Source organism: Microcaecilia unicolor, chromosome 8 (assembly GCF_901765095.1).
Source record: "Microcaecilia unicolor chromosome 8, aMicUni1.1, whole genome shotgun sequence".
NCBI classification, from domain to species: domain Eukaryota; kingdom Metazoa; phylum Chordata; class Amphibia; order Gymnophiona; family Siphonopidae; genus Microcaecilia; species Microcaecilia unicolor.
The window spans coordinates 209,274,623-209,296,438 of record NC_044038.1 but is presented as its reverse complement, the minus strand read 5'-3'; the positions used below and the strand labels follow the sequence as shown (position 1 = coordinate 209,296,438).

The 21,816-nt window shown below is 49.5% G+C and overlaps 1 protein-coding gene across 1 annotated transcript in view; it reads right to left on the bottom strand.

Moving 5' to 3' along the window:
* CTCFL (CCCTC-binding factor like) overlaps positions 1 to 21,816 on the bottom strand; it is a 64,645-nt gene that overhangs the window by 37,931 nt on the left and 4,898 nt on the right. Inside the window, exon 3 of the mRNA XM_030213458.1 lies at positions 1,174 to 1,294. Coding sequence (XP_030069318.1) covers positions 1,174 to 1,294 — 121 coding nt within the window. The remainder of the gene's footprint in view (positions 1 to 1,173; positions 1,295 to 21,816) is intronic.

Below are 21,816 nucleotides of genomic sequence, written 5' to 3'. Positions count from 1 at the left end.
TGTGACAAAATGGCACATTTCTCTTAATTCCCACTGCAAGGACCACTGAATTATTCCTCCTGTTCATATTCCCCACCCCCACGGACCTCCAAATCAACTCAACGGTCACCCTAGTGAGGAGTGGAGGAGTAACCTAGTGGTTAGTGCAGTAGACGTTGATCCTGGGGAACTGAGTTCAATTCCCACTGCAGCTCCTTGTGACTGTGGGCAAGTCACTTAACCCTCCATTGCCCCAGGTACAAAAAAATAAGTACCTGTATATATGTAAACCACTTTGAATGTAGTTGCAAAATACCACAGAAAGGCAGTATATCAAGTCCCATTTCTCTTTCCCTTCCCTATTATCCATGGCCTCCAATCCTTCCCCTCCTGCCACCTTTCCTCACACCCTTTAAAGATAACAAAGCTCCCTCCCACTGCAGTGGCAATGAATGCAGGATCTGAGTTATGCTGTGCACACAGGTGTGAGGCCACTGACTAATTCAGTCTCAGTCCCTCACTCACTCCTCACTCACTGGTAGCTGTTCACAGCACTGTCTGAGAAAAGGGCTTAGATAAAAACCCTGCCCGGGGAAAGGGATGGAAATAAAACTGGTTTGAAGGTCAACAAAAGAGGGAGGGTGTGAGTCAGACTGAAAGTCTACAAATGGCTAGAAGAGGTGAGATTGGAGGACCGTGGGAGTGGCAGGAACTTTGCTGCCCTGGAGGTATGCTTTTTAGGCCTTATGCTCCTACCTGAAACCTCCGCTCACAGGACAAATCCCTCCTCTCAGTACCCTTCTCCACCACCGTCAACTCCAGGCTCCGCCCTTTCTGCCTCACCTCTCCCTATGCTTGGAATAAACTTCCTGAGTCCATATGCCAAGCCCCCTCCCTGCCTATCTTCAAATCCTTGCTCAAAGCCCACCTCTTCAATGTCGCCTTCGGCACCTAACCATTATACCTCTATTCAGGAAATCTAGACTGCCCAATTTGATTGACTGCACATTTTGTCCTTTAGATTGTAAGCTCCTTTGAGCAGGGACTGTCCTTCTTTGTTAAACTGTACAGCGCTGCGTAACCCTAGTAGTGCTTTAGAAGTGTTAAGTAGTAGTAGTAGTAGTACGTAAATCCAGACCTGTCTTCTGACACACTGCTTTGCAAAGGTGAGGCAGCTCGCCAGTGCTTCCATACCTGAGTGGGTTCTCATGTGTCTCTTCAGTTTGTAAGTGTCTCTGCTGGCATAGCTACAGAAGCAGCAGAGGTAGGGCCGCTCCCCTGTGTGCGAACGGATGTGGCGTTTCATTTTACTGGTCTGGTTCACAGAAGAAACAACAAACATGATGACATCGTAAGTGTGACCTTTCAATCAAAAAAACAGAAAAGCTCCCACTTCTCAGGAGCAGATGAGCCAGCCCAGGTTCATAGGAAGAAATGTTGAAAAATGAGGGCTGGCTCAGTGCCCCCAAAAGACCTGGAGCCCAGTAGTCCACCCAAGACCAGAAATTCCCAAACCTGTCCTGCTGACCTCTCATCCAGTCCCCTGGAGCCCTGCTATATGCAAATCTATCCCATGCATATTTATGTGGATACCCTAAAAAAAGTGACTGGCTGTGAATTCATCAGGACAGATTTGCGAGGCTCTGTCCCAACACCCTTATCAATAACAGGGATTTTTTTTCTCACTCAGTCCCCAGATAAATGTTCTGTTTAAAAATTCACAGAGGTCAATTTTCAAAGAAAAAAAAAAGGCTAAGGAGTCAATATTCAAAGCAATTTAACCGGTTAAAAACAGCTCCTGGCCAGTTAAATTGCCTGTTTGGGGCTAGCTGGTCATTTTCAACGGCATTTAACTGGTTAGCGCTACTGAAAATAATCAGTAAGTGCCAAGCTCTAAACCAGCTACTTTGGGGGAGCTCCGGGTATGAAGTTAGCACTTGGCTGGTTAAGTGCTGATAAGTACATAAGTACTGCCATACTGGGAAAGACCAAAGATCCATCCATCCAGCCAGCCCAGCATCCTGTTTCCAACAGTGGCCAATCCAGGTCACAAATACCTGGCAAGATCCCAAAAAGTACAAAACATTTTATACTGCTTATCCCAGAAATAGTGGATTTTCCCCAAGTTCATTTAATAACGGTCTATGGACATTTCCTTTAGGAAGCCGTCCAAACCTTTTTAAAACTCCGCTAAGCTAACCGCCTTTACCACATTCTCCGGCAACGATTTCCAGAGTTTAATTACACGTTGAGTGAAGAAACATTTTCTCCGATTCGTTTTAAATTTACTACATTGTAGCTTCATCGCATGCCCCTTAGTCCTAGTATTTTTGGAAAGCGTGAACAGACGCTTCACATCTACCCGTTCAACTCCACTCATTATTTTATAGACCTCTATCATATCTCCCCTCAGCCGCCTTTTCTCCAAGCTGAAGAGCCCTAGCCGCTTTAGCCTTTCCTCGTAGGGAAGGCGTCCCATCCCCAGAACTTAACCAGCTAGGTTAATTGCATAAACAGGACCACATCAAAGTCAGTCCTATCTTTATACGGTAACCCATAGCCGGTTAAGTGCTAAACATCATCAGACTTAACTGGCTACGTGTTAGCCGACTCCATAAACCCAGAAATTCCAGTATTAAATCTCCAGATTTAGCACCGGTCAGCAAAACACTGATTGCTGCTAGCTGAACATCGGGTTCTAAGTTCCTAAATTAGGCACTTACATTTGAGAGAATATTGAATTGAATGTCAAAGATTACATTTTCTGTGGGAAAATTTAAGCCTGTAATTCATTTGTCTATCTTTAGGCTCCGAAGTTAGGTGCCTAGCACTGAAAATCAGTGCTGTACCTAATCCTGCAGCCCCCTAATTTTATTCCTGTAACCACTCCTTTTTGAGCACCTAAATTTAGGTGTCTTAAATTTATTTATTTATCTGTTACATTTTTATCCTACATTTTCCCACCTATTTGTAGGCTCAATGTGGCTTACATAGTATCGGAGAGGCCTTTGCAGGCTCTGGTGTGAACAAATACAGGGTGATGTTGTGGTAAGATAAAGTTCATGTGGCACAGCCACATTAGGGAATTGTAGAACGGAAGAGTTGTGTTATGTCCATTACATACTTTACTTTTGTTGTGTTACAGAGATCAGGCATTTAAGTTGGATCGGTAGGGTATGCCTTTTTAAACAGGTTAGTTTTTAGTGATTTCCGGAAGTTTAGGTGGTCGTGCGTCGTTTTCAAGGCTTTTGGTAATGCGTTCCACAGTTGTGTGCTTATGTAGGAAAAACTGGATGCGTAAGTTGATTTGTATTTAAGTCCCCTGCAGCTTGGGTAGTGCAGACTTAGATAAGATCGTGTTGATTCAGATCTGTTTCTAATTGGTAAGTCGATCAAGTCTGTCATGTATCTCGGGGCTTCTCCGTAGATGATTTTGTGAACCAGGGTGCAGATTTTGAAGGCGATACGTTCTTTGATTGGGAGCCAGTGTAGTCTTTGTGGAGGGGTTTTGTGCTTTCAAATTTAGGAACTCAGCCCTAGTCAATTTTCAAAAGTGCAAGTTTAAATGCCCTACTGGCAAAGAAAGGAGGTAATTTCATAAAAGGGTGCTTATGTCAACATTCAAAACTGGCACCTATATGACCCCTATTATATAAAGCCAACATAAGCATTAATGTGCCTTATAAAAAAGCACAAAAAACACAGCGACGGTGAAGTGAAACAATACAAAGATGATGCATATGCAATCAGCAGCTTTATTAGGTAACATCTAAAACTTGACACAAAACGTATTTTAGCCAAAACCGGCCTGCATCAGGAGTCTTCAAAACAATGTACACTATTAAGCAACTGGTAACTATCAGGATAGCGTTCTAAAATATGCCCAAGTCTCTCCCATTGCCTCACACTTTACGGGTCTCAGGTCAGTCCTAGTAAAACACACATAGAGGGGCATAATCGAAAGGGGCGCCCAAGTTTTCCTGAGGGCGTCCCTGCAGGACGGCCCCGTGAAGGGGCGGGGAAACCGCTATTATCAAAACAAGATGGGCGTCCATCTTTCATTTCGATAATACGGTCGGGGACGCCCATATCTCAACATTTAGGTCGACCTTAGAGATGGTCGTCCCCGGTTTTCGGCGATAATGGAAACCGAGGACACCCATCTCAAAAACGACCCAATCCAAGGCATTTAGTCGTAGGAGGAGCCAGCATTCGTAGTGTACTGGTCCCCCTCACATGCCAGGACACCAACTGGGCAACCTAGGGGGCACTGCAGTGGACTTCAGAAATTGTTCACAGGTGCATAGCTCCCTTACCTTCGGTGCTGAGCCCCCCAACCCCCCCCCCAAACCCACTCCCCACAACTGTACAACGCTACCATAGCCCTAAGGGGTGAAGGGGGGCACCTACATGTAGGTACAGTGGGTTTTGGGTGGGTTTTGAAGGGCTCACATTTACCAGCACAAGTGTAACAGGTAGGGGGGATGGGCCTGGGTCCACCTGACTGAAGTGCACTGCACCCACTAAAACTGCTCCAGGGACCTGCATACTGCTGTCATGGAGCTGGGTATGACATTTGAGGCTGGCAAAAAAAAGGTGAAATTAGATCTTACCTGCTAATTTTCTTTCCTCTAGACCCTCCAGACCGGTCAAGACGCGTGGGTTATGTCCTCCTACCAGCAGAGGGAGACTGAGAAAACACTAAGCTTTTGAAGCCTGTATATATAACCTGTGCAGAACCTCCACTAGCCAGTATAACCCTGACAAAGCAGAGAAACAAAAAACACTAACAACAACTAGCAACCCTGTACGTGGTCACAGTAAACTGCAAAAACAAGAAACATCTTCCGCTTGCTCTTACGGAAACATGTTCCTTTGCCTTTGATAAAACAGTTGGGCTTCTACAGGTGGACTATCAAAGAAGAGCCCCACCTGTCCCGGACTCCTATCACAAAACAGAAATAAACAGTCTGCAATTAGAGAAACAACAATCTACAGCAGCCAAGAATTATCCAACCAACACACCTCCTGGCCTCCAATACAGACAGGGCGGGCTCTTGACCGGTCTGGAGGGTCTAGAGGAAAGAAAATTAGCAGGTAAGATCTAATTTCACCTTCCTCAGCGACCCTCCAGACCGGTCAAGACGCGTGGGACGTACCAGAGCAGTAACTAACTTACGGGAGGGACCTACTAAGGCCAGAGGTCAAAACTGCTGCCCCAAAGCGCACCTCGTCCTTTGCATGCACAGGAATCCTATAATGCTTCACAAAGGAATGCAACGAAAACCAAACCGCAGCCCAACAAATATCTAACAGAGAAATCATACTATTCTCCGCCCACGAGGCTGCCATTCCCCTAGTGGAATGAGCAGACCAGCCCCTAGACACCACAGGACCCTTCACCAAGTAAGCAGATGCAACCGCCTCCTTCAACCACCGTGCTATGGTCACCTTAGGAGCCGCTGCACCCTTCTTTGGGCCACCATGAAGAACGAACAAACGGTCAGAGGCTCTGAAGTCCTGAGTTCCAGAGAGATAACAACTCAAAACTCTCCTGACATCCAGCTTGGCAATACCACGCTGCTCCGAATCTCCAGCCATATCACCCAACACTGGCAGAGAGATGACCTGATTAACATGGAACTCGGAAACCACCTTGGGCAAAAAAAGGAAAGCACCGTCCGCAACGAAACCTTTCCCTCAGAAAGGACAAAAATGGTTCCCTACAAGACAAAGCCTGAAGCTCTGAAACACTCCGTGCTGAAGTAATCGCCACCAACAAGACCGTCTTTAAAGATAAATCCTTACAAGATGCCGATACCAGCGGCACAAACGGAGGCCTGATCAAAGCATCCAAAACTAGCTTCAAATCCCACGGAGGCACCATCCGTCACTGAGGTGGACGCAGCAACTTAACACCCTTCAAAAAACGCACTACCTCAGGCACAGACGCGAAGGACTTTCACTGAAGCTTCCCACGAAAACATGACAAAGCTGCCACCTGAACCTTCAGTGTAGACAAGGCCAGACCCCTATCAACACCATCGTGCAAAAATTCCAAAACTTCCGCCACCGAAGAGCGAAACGGCCGAACTCGATGGTCTTCACACCAGTGCTCAAAGATTCTCCAAACCCGGACATACGCCAAGGAAGTGGATCGTCTACGGCAACTCAACATCGTAGCAAAGCCACTGGACGAAAGCCCCTTCTTCTTCAACTTGTGCCGCTCAAGAGCCAAGCCATAAGCGAAAACCGAGCCGGAACCGGCATGATTATCGGGCTTTGACACAGAACTGATCCCAACAAAGGCAGGGCCGCCGCCCCTGCCAACCGCACCAGGTCTCCGTACCATGGTCGATGCTGCCAATCCGGAGCTACCAGAATCACCCGACCGAAGTGATGTTCGATGCGCTATATTACTCGACCGACTAACAGCCACGGAGGAAACACATACAGTCACTCCCGAGGCCAAGGCAACAGAAGAGCGTCGATTCCCTCCGCTCAAGGGTCTCTTCAGCGACTGAAAAAAAAACAAAAAATCTCTGAACTTGCGCATAGCGAGCTGTTGCCCTAAGATCACCGAAAGTCCCCAGACCGACACAACTCACTGGAACACTGACCGAAGAAAAGACCACTCTCTGGGATCTAGAGTGTGCCTGCTGAGATAATCTGCATCTATGTGACCTACCCCGGCCACATGCGCTGCCAAGAGAGCCTGAAGATGAGTTCAACTGCGCCGCCAAGGCTCTTCGTCCCCCCTTGACGGTTGACATATGCTACTGCCATGGCATTGTCACAGAGCACTCGGACTGCCTTGTGGCGAACCACCGACGTCAAGGCCTGGAGCACCACCCGAATGGCCCGAGTTTCCAGCCGGTTGATGGACCACTCTGCTTCTGCCCGAGACCACCGGCCTTGAGCTACCTGACCGAGACAATGTGCCCACCAACCTTGCAGACTGGCATCCGTGACCATTACCAGCCCCTGTGGGGACTCCAACGGCATTCCTGTTCCCAAATTGCGCGGGTTGAGCCACCAGCGGAGACTGAGACGAGGGGCCACCGACAGCGGACAACACATTTCCAAGTCCTGCGACAGAGGGGACCAACGACTGACCAGAGCTGACTGTACCTGACGCATGCGCGCCCTGGCCCACGGAACTACCTCTATGGTCGCCGCCATCAGGCCCAGGACCTGACGATAAGTACGGGCCGTCGGCGCCTTCTCTGCAAGGAACCGACAAATCAGACCCTGTAACTTGGAACCAAAAGGCTGCACGAAGGAAAGTGAAGATAAGCTTCCGTCAAATCCAGGGAAGTGAGAAACTCTCCTTTCCGGACCGCACCAGTGACCGACCGCAACGTCTCCATCCGGAAAGAGGGCACCTTGAGTGCCGCATTGACCCTTTTGAGATCTAAAATGGGACGAAAAGTGTCCTCTTTCTTGTGGACCACAAAATAGATCAAATAGCACCCTGAGCGTTGCTGATCTGAAGGAACAGGAACCACGGCTCCCAATGCGAGCAGCCACCGCAGAGTGTCCCTCACTGCTGCCCTCTTGCTCCAAGACCGACAGAGGGATTCCAGAAACACTTCGGGAGAACAGCGCATATCCGCCTCGAAACACCTTGAGAACCCACTGATCTGACCTGATTTGGGCCCAGCTCTGGTAAAACAGACTCAGCCGAGCCCCAACATGCACCAGAGCCTGAGCCCGCACACCTTCATTGGGAATTGCGGCGTGAATACTAACCTCCTACGGAAAAGCCACGCCCTCCGCGACGATTCTCACGAAAGAACTGTGCGCGCTGGAAAAACCGACCCCTAGAGGTCCTACTACTATTAAACATTTCTATAGCACTACTAGACTTATACAGCGCTGTCCAAATTAACATGAAAAGACAGTCCCTGCTCAACAGAGCTCACAATCTAAATTGGACAGACAAACAGACAGCTAGGGGTAGGTCCCACTCGATCTGCCCGGCCTATACCGCTGAGCCTCCCTAAACCGTCCCCGAGAGGAACTAGTTCTGGCCCCTGCCTTGAACCGAAAATCTGGAAGCCATAGAACCTTGGTATCACTAAGACCTCACACTAACTTGTCCAAATCTTCTCCAAAGAGCATAGCTCCCTTAAGTGGCAGAGACCCACAACCATAGCCATATTTTTTGTCTGAAGTAGGCAACAAATCATAAAAGCCTCAGACAAAAAGGATGAACCCATGTCCAAGTCGGCTAACTCCTGACCCCCAGAAGAACCAACATCTACCGAATCATCCAGGAGCTTCTCGGCCCAACGAAAACATGCCCGAGCTACCAGACCCCCACAAACCGAGGCCTGCAGGGCTAGAGCCGACAAAATAAAACTACGCTTGAGAAAAGATCCCAACTTCCTATCCTGAGGATCACGGAGGGCCGTTCCTCCATCAACCGGGATAGCCGTAGCTATAATTACTGCCGTCACTACTGCATCTACCGTGGGAGCCTTAAAGGAATCCCTATCGTCCTGAGGGAGGGGATAAAGCCTCGCCATTGCCTTTGCCACCTTACACGGCAAATCCCATTCCTGACAAATCATCTCCCGGAGATCCTTGTTCATAGGGAAGGATCACGCCTGACGCTGAATGCCCTTCACCAACGGATCCTGGACAGTTTCCCCCAAAGCCACCTCAGGACCAAACTGAAGGGTGGACGACACCTGATCTATGAGTTCTGACAGCTCATCTCTATGGACAATCCGCACTATTGAAGGATCCTCTCCAGGAATCCACCAATCCTGCTCCTGAGAGCCGTCAATTCCATCTGACTCCCCCAGATCACTAAGCACAGCTTCTGCAGCTACAGGAGAAAAACATTGCCTGTCCTCTGACCACTCTAACCGTGGTCTCTCAGCCAAGACGGAAATAGCCCCCTCTTCCAATTAGGGGGGGGGGGTCCCGATCTCCAGGCCTGATACCGCGTCCAGACAAAATCTGGAGGAAAGCCCACCATTCCTGGACCGTCATTAGGCCCTTTTGTGCCAAAAACGGAGGCCGCAGGCCCAAAAACAGCTGGCTCCACGGGCCGCGTCAGACTCAAGATGGCGGCTGTTCCCGCCGAAACTGTTCCCGCTGACAGCAGCCCTGCCTACGCTCCCGCTGACCCGGAGACTCCCGACACCATCGATCCCTCCGCGGTCAAGTCGGGGGGTGCCGCAGCCACCTTTATAGGTGCACCGCAAAGCTACACTGAGCACCCGGCGCCTCTACCCCTCGCCACGAGCACGCGCGACATCGGAGGAGCTGGGCCGCCATAAACCACGAGGGAAGGGAAAAGCTGTTCCGCAAACGCGCCAAACCAAAAACTCCCTCACACTGCAAAAGCACTGAAGAAAGCGCTGCTCTCTCGTTCCAGCAAGGAATCGAAACCCCCGTTCGGTCCGCTGAAAATAAAGAAATAAATGCCCTTAAAGGCACAGTACTCCAACTCTGGCAGCTGGAAATTGTAAGGCACTCAAGGCTACAATACTGAGAAAGCAGCCGAGGCACAAAGCTGCCAAGCAAAACGAAATAGAATAACTGACCTTAAAGGCACAGTACTCTAATTCTGGCATCTGGAAATTGTAAGGCACTCAAGGCTACAATACTGAGAAAGCAGCCGAGGCACAAAGCTGGCAAGCAAAATGAAATAGAATAACTGACCTTAAAGGCACAGTACTCTAATTCTGGCATCTGGAAATTGTAAGGCACTCAAGGCTACAATACTGAGAAAGCAGCCGAGGCACAAAACTGCCAAGCAAACAGAAATAGAGAGCAGCACAGGGGGAGGGACCCAAACATAGGTGTAACACCCCAGGGGGAAAAACTGGGCCCCACCAGACCCAGGGCCCCAAAGCACTTTTTTTTTTTTTTTTTTTTACACACACGTACAGGGTACTGCAACAGAATAAAGTTTGGAAGGAAAAAATCCTACGACCCAATGACAAACTACCTCACCAGATTATTGGAGACTGCACAGGCTGTCAACTGCTACCTCTGCTGAGACTGAGAAAATACTGGCTAGTGGAGGTTCTGCACAGGTTATATATACAGGCTTCAAAAGCTTAGTGTTTTCTCAGTCTCCCTCTGCTGGTAGGAGGACATAACCCACGCGTCTTGACCGGTCTGGAGGGTCGCTGAGGAAATTTAAATTTTTTTTTTTAGGTTGGGAGGGGGTTGGTGACCACTGGGGGAGTAAGGGGAGGTCATCCCCGATTCCATCCGGTGGTCATCTGGTCAGTTTGGGCACCTTTTTGAGTCTTGGTCGTGAAAAAAAATGGACCAAGTAAATTCGACCAAATGCTCGTCAGGGACACCCTTCTTTTTTCCATTATCGGCCTAGGACACCCATCTCTTAAGCATGCCCCAGTCCCGCCTTCACTATGCCTCCGACACGCCCTTGAACTTTGGTCGTCCCCATGACGGAATGCAGTTGAGGGTGCCCAAAATCAGCTTTCGATTATGCCAATTTGGACGACCCTGAGAGAAGGACGCCCATCTCCCGATTTGTGTCGGAAGATGGGCGCCCTTCTCTTTCAAAAATGCCCCTGCTTGTCTTGCTAATGCTCAACCTCCGTGAAAAAAAGAGCACCCAGAATTACCCTGGTAATGCACAAACTCACACCTGCTCCAAAACTGTAAATGTGCCTGTGTACAACCTACCTGTACCCCTGCTCTGCCCATATTTAGTTTAGCTTATTGGCATTTGCTATACCGCCTTTGCTAACTCAGCAGATCAAAGCTTCTGTCTATCAGCACAATATAGGGCTAAATTTAACTCTATGTCTGATCTTCAAGGCCTTTAAAGGAAATGGCCCCAAGTACTTGAAAAGAATGACCCTCTACATACCTCCAAGAACAATAAGGTCCTCCCAAGGGGTATCCCTAACCAAACCCTCCCCAAAAGATATTACACGATGTGATACCAGCAAGCGAGCCTTCTCTGGAATAGCCCCCACACTCTGGAATGCACCCCCTGAAAGACTCCGCTTAACACAAGACTATCTCTACTTCAGGAAGCAGGTGAAAGCTTGACTCTTCAACCATGCATTTAATGGAAGAAGTAACTAACTTGTTAGTCTCACTCGCATACACAAGGAGTGACACAGGCTGCACATACTGCAGCAGGACATGTTTATCCACTCATGCTTTATTTGAGATAATATTTAACCATCTCTATGACCTCATGTGCACCTTTCTTTAAAATAGTCACCTTACTTTCTAACTCTTCTTACTTTCTTACCTATCTATATGCTCCTTCTTTGCTTATACTCTACGCTGCTATTAAAATGTTCTATTACGTACTGTGTTGATATTGTAAATAGTATACTATCCTGCTTATAATCGAATGAGAAAAACGCCCAAGTTCCGACCTAAATCGGGAGATGGACGTTTATCTCACAAAAACGAATAACACGGTATAATCGAAAGCCGAACTTGGACGTTTTCAACTGCACTCCATCGCGGAAGCGTACAAAGTTGACGGGGGCGTGACGGAGGCATGGTGAAGGCGGGACTGGGGCATGGTTATCACCCGAGGAGAGATGGGCGCCTTTCGCCGATAATGGGAAAAAAGTATGCATTTGTAGCTAGAATTTAGGGCACTTTTCCTGGACCCTGTTTTTTCACGAATAAGGCCCAAAAAAGTGCCCTAAATGACCAGATTACCACCAGAGGGAATCAGGGATGACCTCCCCTGACTCCCCCAGTGGTCACTAACCCCCTCCCACCACAAAAAATGATGTTTCACAACTTTTTATTTTCACCCTCAAATGTCATACCCACCTCCCTGGCAGCAGTATGCAGGTCCCTGGAGCAGTTGTTAGGGGGTGCAGTGGACTTCAGGCAGGTGGACCCAGGCCCATCCCCCCCCCCCCCCTACCTGTTACAATTGTGTTGCTTAATGCTTAGTCGTCCAACCCCCCCAAAATCCACATGTAGGTGCCCCCCTTCACCCCTTAGGGCTATAGTAATGGTGTAGACTTGTGGGCAGTGGGTTTTGAGGGGGATTTGGGGGGCTCAACACACAAGGGAAGGGTGCTATGCACCTGGGAGCTCTTTTACCTTTTTTTTTGTTTTTGTAAAAGTGCCCCCTAGGGTGCCCGGTTGGTGTCCTGGCATGTGAGGGGGACCAGTGCACTACGAATCCTGGCCCCTCCCACGAACAAATGCCTTGGATTTATTCGTTTTTGAGCCGGGCGCTTTCAATTTCCATTATCGCTGAAAAGCAAAAACGCCCAGCTCACAAATTGTCGAATAAAACATGGACGTCTATTTTTTTCGAAAATACGGTTCGGTCCGCCCCTTCACGGACCCGTTCTCGGAGATAAACGCCCATGGAGATAGACGTTTTCGTTCAATTATGCCCCTCTATGCCATACTTTGTATTGTTATTTGAATATTTTTACTGCTGTAATAGTCTATTGCATATGTTTTATGCTTACTGTACACTGCCTTGAGTGAATTCTTTCAAAAAGTTGGTAAATCCTAATAAATAAATAAAAATACATAAAAGAGGTTTACATAAAATTAAAACCAGACAAAATGGAGAAGAACAACAATATCAGAATAGGAATAGAAATTGCATTCATACAAGATACAGTGGGGGAAATAAGTATTTGATCCCTTGCTGATTTTGTAAGTTTGCCCACTGACAAAGACATGAGCAGCCCATAATTGAAGGGTAGGTTATTGGTAACAGTGAGAGATAGCACATCACAAATTAAATCCGGAAAATCACATTGTGGAAAGTATATGAATTTATTTGCATTCTGCAGAGGGAAATAAGTATTTAATCCCTCTGGCAAACAAGACCTAATACTTGGTGGCAAAACCCTTGTTGGCAAGCACAGCGGTCAGACGTCTTCTGTAGTTGATGATGAGGTTTGCACACATGTCAGGAGGAATTTTGGTCCACTCCTCTTTGCAGATCATCTCTAAATCATTAAGAGTTCTGGGCTGTCGCTTGGCAACTTGCAGCTTCAGCTCCCTCCATAAGTTTTCAATGGGATTAAGGTCTGGTGACTGGCTAGGCCATTCCATGACCCTAATGTGCTTCTTCCTGAGCCACTCCTTTGTTGCCTTGGCTGTATGTTTTGGGTCATTGTCGTGCTGGAAGACCCAGCCACGACCCATTTTTAAGGCCCTGGCGGAGGGAAGGAGGTTGTCACTCAGAATTGTACGGTACATGGCCCCATCCATTCTCCCATTGATGCGGTGAAGTAGTCCTGTGCCCTTAGCAGAGAAACACCCCCAAAACATAACATTTCCACCTCCATGCTTGACAGTGGGGACGGTGTTCTTTGGGTCATAGGCAGCATTTCTCTTCCTCCAAACACGGCGAGTTGAGTTCATGCCAAAGAGCTCAATTTTTGTCTCATCTGACCACAGCACCTTCTCCCAATCACTCTCGGCATCATCCAGGTGTTCACTGGCAAACTTCAGACGGGCCGTCACATGTGCCTTCCGGAGCAGGGGGACCTTGCGGGCACTGCAGGATTGCAATCCGTTATGTCGTAATGTGTTACCAATGGTTTTCGTGGTGACAGTGGTCCCAGCTGCCTTGAGATCATTGACAAGTTCCCCCCTTGTAGTTGTAGGCTGATTTCTAACCTTCCTCATGATCAAGGATACCCCACAAGGTGAGATTTTGCGTGGAGCCCCAGATCTTTGTCGATTGACAGTCATTTTGTACTTCTTCCATTTTCTTACTATGGCACCAACAGTTGTCTCCTTCTCGCCCAGCGTCTTACTGATGGTTTTGTAGCCCATTCCAGCCTTGTGCAGGTGTATGATCTTGTCCCTGACATCCTTAGACAGCTCCTTGCTCTTGGCCATTTTGTAGAGGTTAGAGTCTGACTGATTCACTGAGTCTGTGGACAGGTGTCTTTCATACAGGTGACCATTGCCGACAGCTGTCTGTCATGCAGGTAACGAGTTGATTTGGAGCATCTACCTGGTCTGTAGGGGCCAGATCTCTTACTGGTTGGTGGGGGATCAAATACTTATTTCCCTCTGCAGAATGCAAATAAATTCATATACTTTCCACAATGTGATTTTACGGATTTAATTTGTGATGTGCTATCTCTCACTGTTACCAATAACCTACCCTTCAATTATGGGCTGCTCATGTCTTTGTCAGTGGGCAAACTTACAAAATCAGCAAGGGATCAAATACTTATTTCCCCCACTGTAAGTGCATGGGGAAAGGGGGGGGGGGGGAAGTGACAGCAGGGAGAGGGATAAGGTACTCCTGAAAAGAGGAAGGGCCAAAAGACACCCATTAATTGGGACTGAAAGCTAGCATGAAGAGCCAAGTTATATTATACTACTAGGAGCACCTATGTGCAGTGCATGTAGCAGACAACTCATCTCGTTGGCTCGCATACTTACAGTATATACTTGAATGTAAGATTCCATTTTTGTCCCTGTCTCTGCTTCTATTCATAGCTTGGGAGTGATTTTGTATACTACATTGTCATTTAAACCATAAGTTGCTTAACTTTAAGCTACTGTTTTTCAAGTTACGGTTAGTTATTAGATTAAGAGATTTTCTGTCTGATCAGAATTTTTGTTTGGTGCTGCAGAGTTATGAGCTGCCACACACTGATTATTGCAATGCCTTGTTGTGTGGTTTACCACATACAATGCTACAGGCATTGCAAGTGGCGCAAAACTCTGCAGCACAGATAATTACGCAGGCTAGTACATTGGAGCATATCACTCCACATTTACAGAAACTAAATTGGCTGCCTATAGTTTGGCATTTTCCATGATGATGTAACCACTGGCCTTGACTCAGAGGTTCGGGAGTATTATCCTGTTCTGTCTTAAGATCAAGTGGTTTTTGCAAGTTTCTTCCCTTCATTCTCGTATTTTCTCTGTTGTTGGCCCCATATTGTGGAATGCTCTTCCGCTGACTTTCTGTCAAATTTCTTCCTTGCCTTTGTTTAGGAAGCAGTTGAAGATTTTGTTGTTTGGTAAGGCTTTTTCTGGGTAGCAGGGGAGTTTAGACTGTTTTGATCGTTCTGCGCTAGTTAAATGCATTTCCAGCAATGACTGCATTTTTTAATTTGTACAACTAGTTTGCATTTTATTTTTTATCTTTTTTTTATTTGAGGATTTTATATAGTTGTAATGTCTATTTGTTTTAATGATGTTTGTGATTATGTTTATGTTTGTTTTATTGTAACCCGATTAGATGTTACGATGTGCGGGCTATAAATTTTGATAAATAAGATTTTTCATCCAAAAAAAGGGCAAAAAATGAGGATTTTGGTTTATATTCGAGTCTGTCCTCTTCCCCCCCCCCCCCCCCCCCACCTCAATGATCAGCATTTCTTCCTCAATCCCACCCTCTGATCTCCCCACCTCCACTGTTACTATGCGATACGAGCATCTCTTCCCCTTCTCCCCCACCACAGTCCATCTCCCTCCCTTCCCCACACCTTACGGTCTTCTTTAACATTTTTATTTCCCTTCTCAGAGGGAATAGGAGACAGACTGTGGTGGGGAGAAAAGAAGAGATGCCTTGGCTGCAGGGCCCAGGACGGCTGCCCTGTCCCTCCCCCCCCCCCAGCCCTGATAGCAGCAGCATCTGGAAATGCTTCAGAGAACAGCTGCATTACATCTGGCAGTAGATCTGGTCCTACAGGTGAACCTGGAAGTGATCTGGACACTTGAATACAAACCCCCTGGATTTATACTCGAGTTAACAGTTTTCCCCCTTTTGGTGTGGAAAATCGTTATCTTAGTTTATACTTGAATAGGTTTATATTTGAGTATATACAGTACATGCATGCATTTGGCTGTGCTATTTTGAAACAGCCTTCTACTGCATATGAAAAATGCTTTACAAAAATGATTGTAAAAGTAGACAGATCCATTCCAACGTTCCTGCTAAGGTGGGCTAGAGCCTTCACTCATGTTCCGATGATCAGGGGTAGTGCATCAACATGTGGTTTCAATTATGAGAGGCAGGAAGGCCCCCTGGGAGCCCCACAGAACTTGCCTGCCTCTTGTGATTGACCCATTATACTGCTGCACCATGTGGAGGACTGTCTGCACCTTAGAGGAAACACTGGTTCATTCAGCCAAAAATACACTGACACTATCACATCTAACTCTCCCACAAAAGCATTCAAACCAGAGTTGAGTATATAATTTAACTCATATTGTAAGCCACACTGAACCCGCAAAAAGGTGGGAAAATGTGGCATACAAATGCAATAAATAAATAAATGAGCTAAACCACAATTTACCCCCTTTACATATTGTGAGATTCAATCTGGTTCTTTGCAGTCAGACTAGAACTACAATTCCATGCATGCAATGGGGGAAAATACACCAGGTGCAGGGTAAAATTATGTATCATACCTGATAATTTTCTTTCCATTAATCATAGCTGATCAATCCATAGACTGGTGGGTTGTGTCCATCTACCAGCAGGAGATAGAGAGCAATCCTTTTGCCTCCCTATATGTGGTCATGTGCTGCCGGAAACTCCTCAGTATGTCGATATCCAAGCTCCATCCGCAGGACTCAGCACTTAGAGAATTACACCCACAAAGGGACACTCTGCCCAGCTCACCACCGCCAAAACGGGGGAGGGGAATTAACCCAGCTCATCCCCACACAAGTGGGGGAGGGGAATCCGTCCAGCTCATCCCCGCGGAGCGGGGGAGGGACACCACCCCGCCGATGCGGGGGGATCTGGCTTATCCTGCAACCGCGGGAGGAGCTGACTGACCCTAACACCGCCGAAGCGGGAGGGGTACAAAGCTGCCCTACAGCCGCACGAAGCGGGAGGGAGCGCCGGCAGAATTTATGTCTCAATCCAGCCCCGTAAAACGGAGGGGAGAGGAATGCAGCAGCTCACTGTAACACAAACTCGTCTCAACTCTTGAAGAATCCAATTGAAAAAACTTGAACACGAAGTCCTCCTGAACTGGAACTGAAGACTAAACTTGAACCTGAAAGGCAACCAGAATATAAACAGTACAGATATCTGGGAGGGGCTATGGATTGATCAGCTATGATTAATGGAAAGAAAATTATCAGGTATGATACATAATTTTACCTTCCATATCATCATGCTGATCAATCCATAGACTGGTGGGATGTACCGAAGCAGTACTCACCCAGGGCGGGACATTGAAATCCCTGACCGCAACACTGAAGCTCCAAAACGGGCCTCCGCCCGAGCAGCCACAGTCAAGCGGTAATGCCTGGAGAAGGTATGGGCCAATGCCCAAGTTGCCGCCTTGCATATCTCTTCCAAGGAGACGGACCCGGCCTCTGCCATCGAGGCAGCCTGAGCTCTAGTGGAGTGAGCCTTCAGCTGAATAGGCGGCACCTTCCCCGCGGCCAGATAAGCCGCTGCGATGGCTTCCTTGACCCATCTTGCCACTGTAGGCTTAGCAGCCTGCAGACCCTTACGAGGACCTGCAAACAGGACAAACAGATGATCCGATTTCCAGAAATCATTGGTCACTTCCAAGTATCTGATGATGACTCGTCTCACATCCAGATATTTGAGAGTAGAGTATTCCTCTGGGTAGTCCTCCCTACGAAAGGAAGGGAGACAGAGCTGCTGATTCACATGGAAGCGAGAAACAATCTTGGGCAGGAAGGAAGGCACTGTGCGAATAGTCACTCCTGCCTCAGTGAACTGCAGAAAAGGCTCTCAACATGAGAGTGCCTGGAGCTCGGAAACTCTTCTGTCTGAAGTGATAGCCACCAAAAAGACCGCTTTCAACGTCAGGTCTTTCAGAGATGCCCTCGACAAGGGTTCAAAAGGCGGCTTCTGCAAGGCTCTTAGCACCAGGTTGAGATTCCACGCAGGCACCACTGAGCGCAGAGGAGGGCGCAGGTGATTAACTCCCTTGAGAAAACGTACCACATCTGGCTGCGAAGCCAGGGAAGCACCATTCAGGCGGCCCCTGAAGCAAGTCAGAGCCGCTACCTGGACTTTAAGGGAACTGAGCGACAGGCCTTTCTCCAGACCTTCTTGCAGGAACGCCAGCACTGAAGAAATCGGAGCAGTGAAGGGAGAAAGTGAGCCTGCTTCACACCACGCTGCAAAGGTACGCCAAACCCTGGCGTAAGCAGTAGAAGTAGAGCGCTTCCTCGCTCTCAGCATAGTGGCGATGACCTTGTCTGAGAAGCCCTTCTTCCTCAGACGCTGCTGCTCAATAGCCAGGCCGTAAGACCAAAGGGGGAGGGATCCTCCATCACCACGGGACCCTGATGCAACAGGCCCTGCTCCACTGGCAGCCGCAGAGGGTCGTCCACTGAGAGCCTGATCAAGTCCGCATACCAGGGACGTCTGGGCCAGTCCGGACCCACCAGGATTATCCGGCCCGGATGCTTTGCCACCCGGTCTAGTACCCTGCCCAACATGGGCCAGGGCGGGAACACATAGAGAAGCTCTTGCGTCGGCCACTGTTGGAGAAGAGCATCTACTCCCAGAGATCGAGGGTCCCGTCCTCTGCTGAAAAAGCGCGGCACTTGGCAATTGGCCAATGACGCCATCAGATCTAGGCTCGGCTGGCCCCAGCGCTTCGTGATGTCCAAGAACGCCTGAGCCAATAACTGCCACTCTCCGGGATCCAAGGTATGGCGACTGAGAAAGTCCGCCTTGACATTCATGACTCCGGCAATGTGGGCCGCTGACAGCTGTTCCAGGCTCGCTTCCGCCCACTGGCATAGATTCATGGCTTCCTTGGCTAGAGGGGCGCTCTTGGTACCTCCCTGGCGGTTGACATAGGCCACAGCCATGGCATTGTCCGACAGGACCCGTACTGGCTAGTACCGGGAGGAACTCCAAAAGCGCCAACCGAATGGCTCTGAGTTCCAGGAGGTTGATAGACCACTTTGCCTCTGCAGGAGACCAGAGCCCCTGCGCTGTCCTTCCCATGCAGTGGGCTCCCAAGCCCGTCAAAGAGGCGTCCGTCGTGACGACAATCCACTCCGGGGTCACAAGAGGCATCCCTGCAGACAACTTGTCTGTCTTCATCCACCAGCTCAGCGCCTTGCGCACTGCTGGGTCCAAGGGAAGGCGCACAGTATAATCCTCCGACACCAGAGTCCAGCGCTGCAGCAGAGAGTGTTGTAGTGGTCTCATATGAGCCCTGGCCCAGGGCACTACTTCCATCGTGGCCGTCATAGAGCCCAACAGCTGCACATAGTCCCAAGCCCGAAGCGGAGAGGCTACTAGGAACTGGTCCACCTGAGCCTGAAGTTTGACAATCCGATTGTCCGGCAGGAACACTCTGCCCACTTGGGTGTCGAATCGAACTCCCAGATACTCCAGGGACTGAGTCGGGCGCAGCTGGCTTTTCTCCCAGTTGATGATCCACCCCAGGGAGCTCAAAAGAGCAATCACCCGGTCCACAGCTTTGCCGCACTCTGCATAAGAGGGGGCTCAGATCAACCAGTCGTCCAGATAAGGATGGACTTGTACTCCTTCCTTTCGCAGGAAGGCCGCGATGACCACCATTACTTTGGAGAAGGTCCGCGGAGCAGTAGCCAACCCGAACGGGAGGGCTCTGAACTGGAAGTGTCGGCCCAGGACTGCAAAACGCAGAAAGCGTTGATGAGGAGGCCAGATGGGAATATGCAAGTATGCTTCCTTGATGTCCAAGGATGCCAGGAACTCCCCTGCCTTCACTGCCGCTATAACAGAGCGGAGAGTCTCCATGCGAAAGTGCCGAACTTTCAAGGCCCGATTGACGCCTTTGAGGTCGAGGATAGGCCGTACAGAACCTCCTTTCTTTGGTACCACAAAGTAAATGGAGTAACGTCCCTTGCCAAGCTGATTTTCTGGCACCGGAACGACCGCGCCCAGGCGGATCAGATTGTCCAAGGTCTGCTGCACTGCCACAGCTTTGACCGGAGACTTGCAGGGAGAGAGTACAAACCCGTCTCTTAAGGGTCGGCAGAACTCTAGCTTGTAGCCGTCTCTGATGACTTCCAGAACCCAAGCGTCTGAAGTTACCCTGGTCCACTCGCCCAGAAACGAGGACAGGCGTCCTCCAATCTGCACTGGGCCATGGACCAGGACCCCGTCATTGGGTACGAGACCCTGGGGGAGGACCGGAGGGCTTGGGGGAGAAGTTCCTCTTGAAGGAAGAGGGGGCAGAGGAGCCCGACTTGCCCGGGCGGTACCGACGGGCTTCTTGAAACCGTCCTCTGGAGTTACCGGGGCGAGCACTAGCCCGAGCCCTGACCTCTGGTAACCTCTTGCCCTTAGACATGCCGAGATCGGTCATAATTTTGTCCAGCTCGACCCCAAAGAGCAGCTTCCCTTTAAAAGGCAACTTAGCCAGGCGGGACTTAGAGGCGTGGTCCGCAGACCAATGTTTCAGCCAAAGCCACCGCCGCGCAGAGACTGTCTGAGCCATACCTTTAGCCGAGGCTCTCAAGACATCATACAGTAAGTCTGCCAAATAAGCCAAGCCCGATTCCAGGGCCGGCCAATCAGCCCTCAAGGAAGGATCCGAGGGGAAGCCCGCTGCACAATCGTCAGGCACGCCCTGGCCACGTAGGAGCCGCAAACTGAGGCCTGCAAACTTAAGGCAGCCGCCTCAAAGGACGACCTTAAGGCCGCCTCCAATCTTCTGTCTTGGGCGTCCTTTAGGGCCGTGCCACCTTCCACCGGCAACGCCGTTTTCTTAATCACCTCAGTGATTAAAGAATCCACGGTAGGCCAAAGAAAGGCCTCCCATTCACTTTCAGGCAAAGGATAGAGGCGGGACATAGCCCTAGCCACTTTAAGGCTCGCTTCCGGGACATCCCATTGAGCCGAAATTAAGGTGTGCATGGCATCATGCACTTGGAAGGTTCTAGGCGGGCGCTTCGTCCCCAGCATAATGGTGGAGCCAACAGGGGCTGAGGGAGAGACGTCCTCTGGAGAGGAAATCTTCAAAATGCCCATGGCCTGCACTAACAGGTTGGGCAAATCCTCTGAGCGAAAGATCCGCGCTGCAGAGGGGTCATCCGCTCCATCCGAGCGGGAATCCGTCTCCTCCAAGGAATCCCCAAAGGACCGTTGGGAGAACTCAGATACGCTGCCCTCATCTACATCAGAGGAAACAGAGTCCTCTAAGGCCTGGGAATCCACCCGAGGGCGTTTACTTCCGGGGGCCTCAACCCCTTTATCGGACAAGGGAGAAGGGGCAGCGTTTTTCATAAGAAAGGCCTGATGCAGCAGCAAAATAAACTCGGGGGAGAAACCCCCCAGACTGTGCACTTCAGCAGCCTGGGCCACAGCCTCAACCGGCGCTCGCAAGAGCGGGGGAGAAACATGCTGCGCATCCAAGATGGCGTCCGGCGCGACACTCCGTGAAGGAGCCGCGCGGGAAGAACGGCGCTTAACTTTAGCTGCTTTTTTGCCGTCGCCCAAATCAAGGGCGGCCATGGCATTAACGTCTCCCAGCTCAAGGGCGGCCCAAGAAGAAGCCGTCCGAGCAGAGTGGCCGGCCAAGATGGTGGAGGCGAGCAGCGGGGGATGGGCGTTTATGGCGGGAAAAACCGCCGCACCGGAGGAAGACCCGGGACACTGACCGGCCTCCGAACTGACACCCAACAAGGGCGAATCAGACTTTAAGACCCCCACATCCCCGCTAACAGCGCACACGCGGTCCGGGGAGCGATTCTTCGCGCCCTCGCCCTCCGACGCCATAGGCCACGTGGAGATCGATCGGGGAACCCCTTGCCCACTATAAAAAGGTAAAAATTACCTGCTTCACGCTCCGAGCTGTAACGACCTGGTGTCCCAGTGAGTAGCTGCAATAAACGTTTAAATAAACGTCGAAATAAACG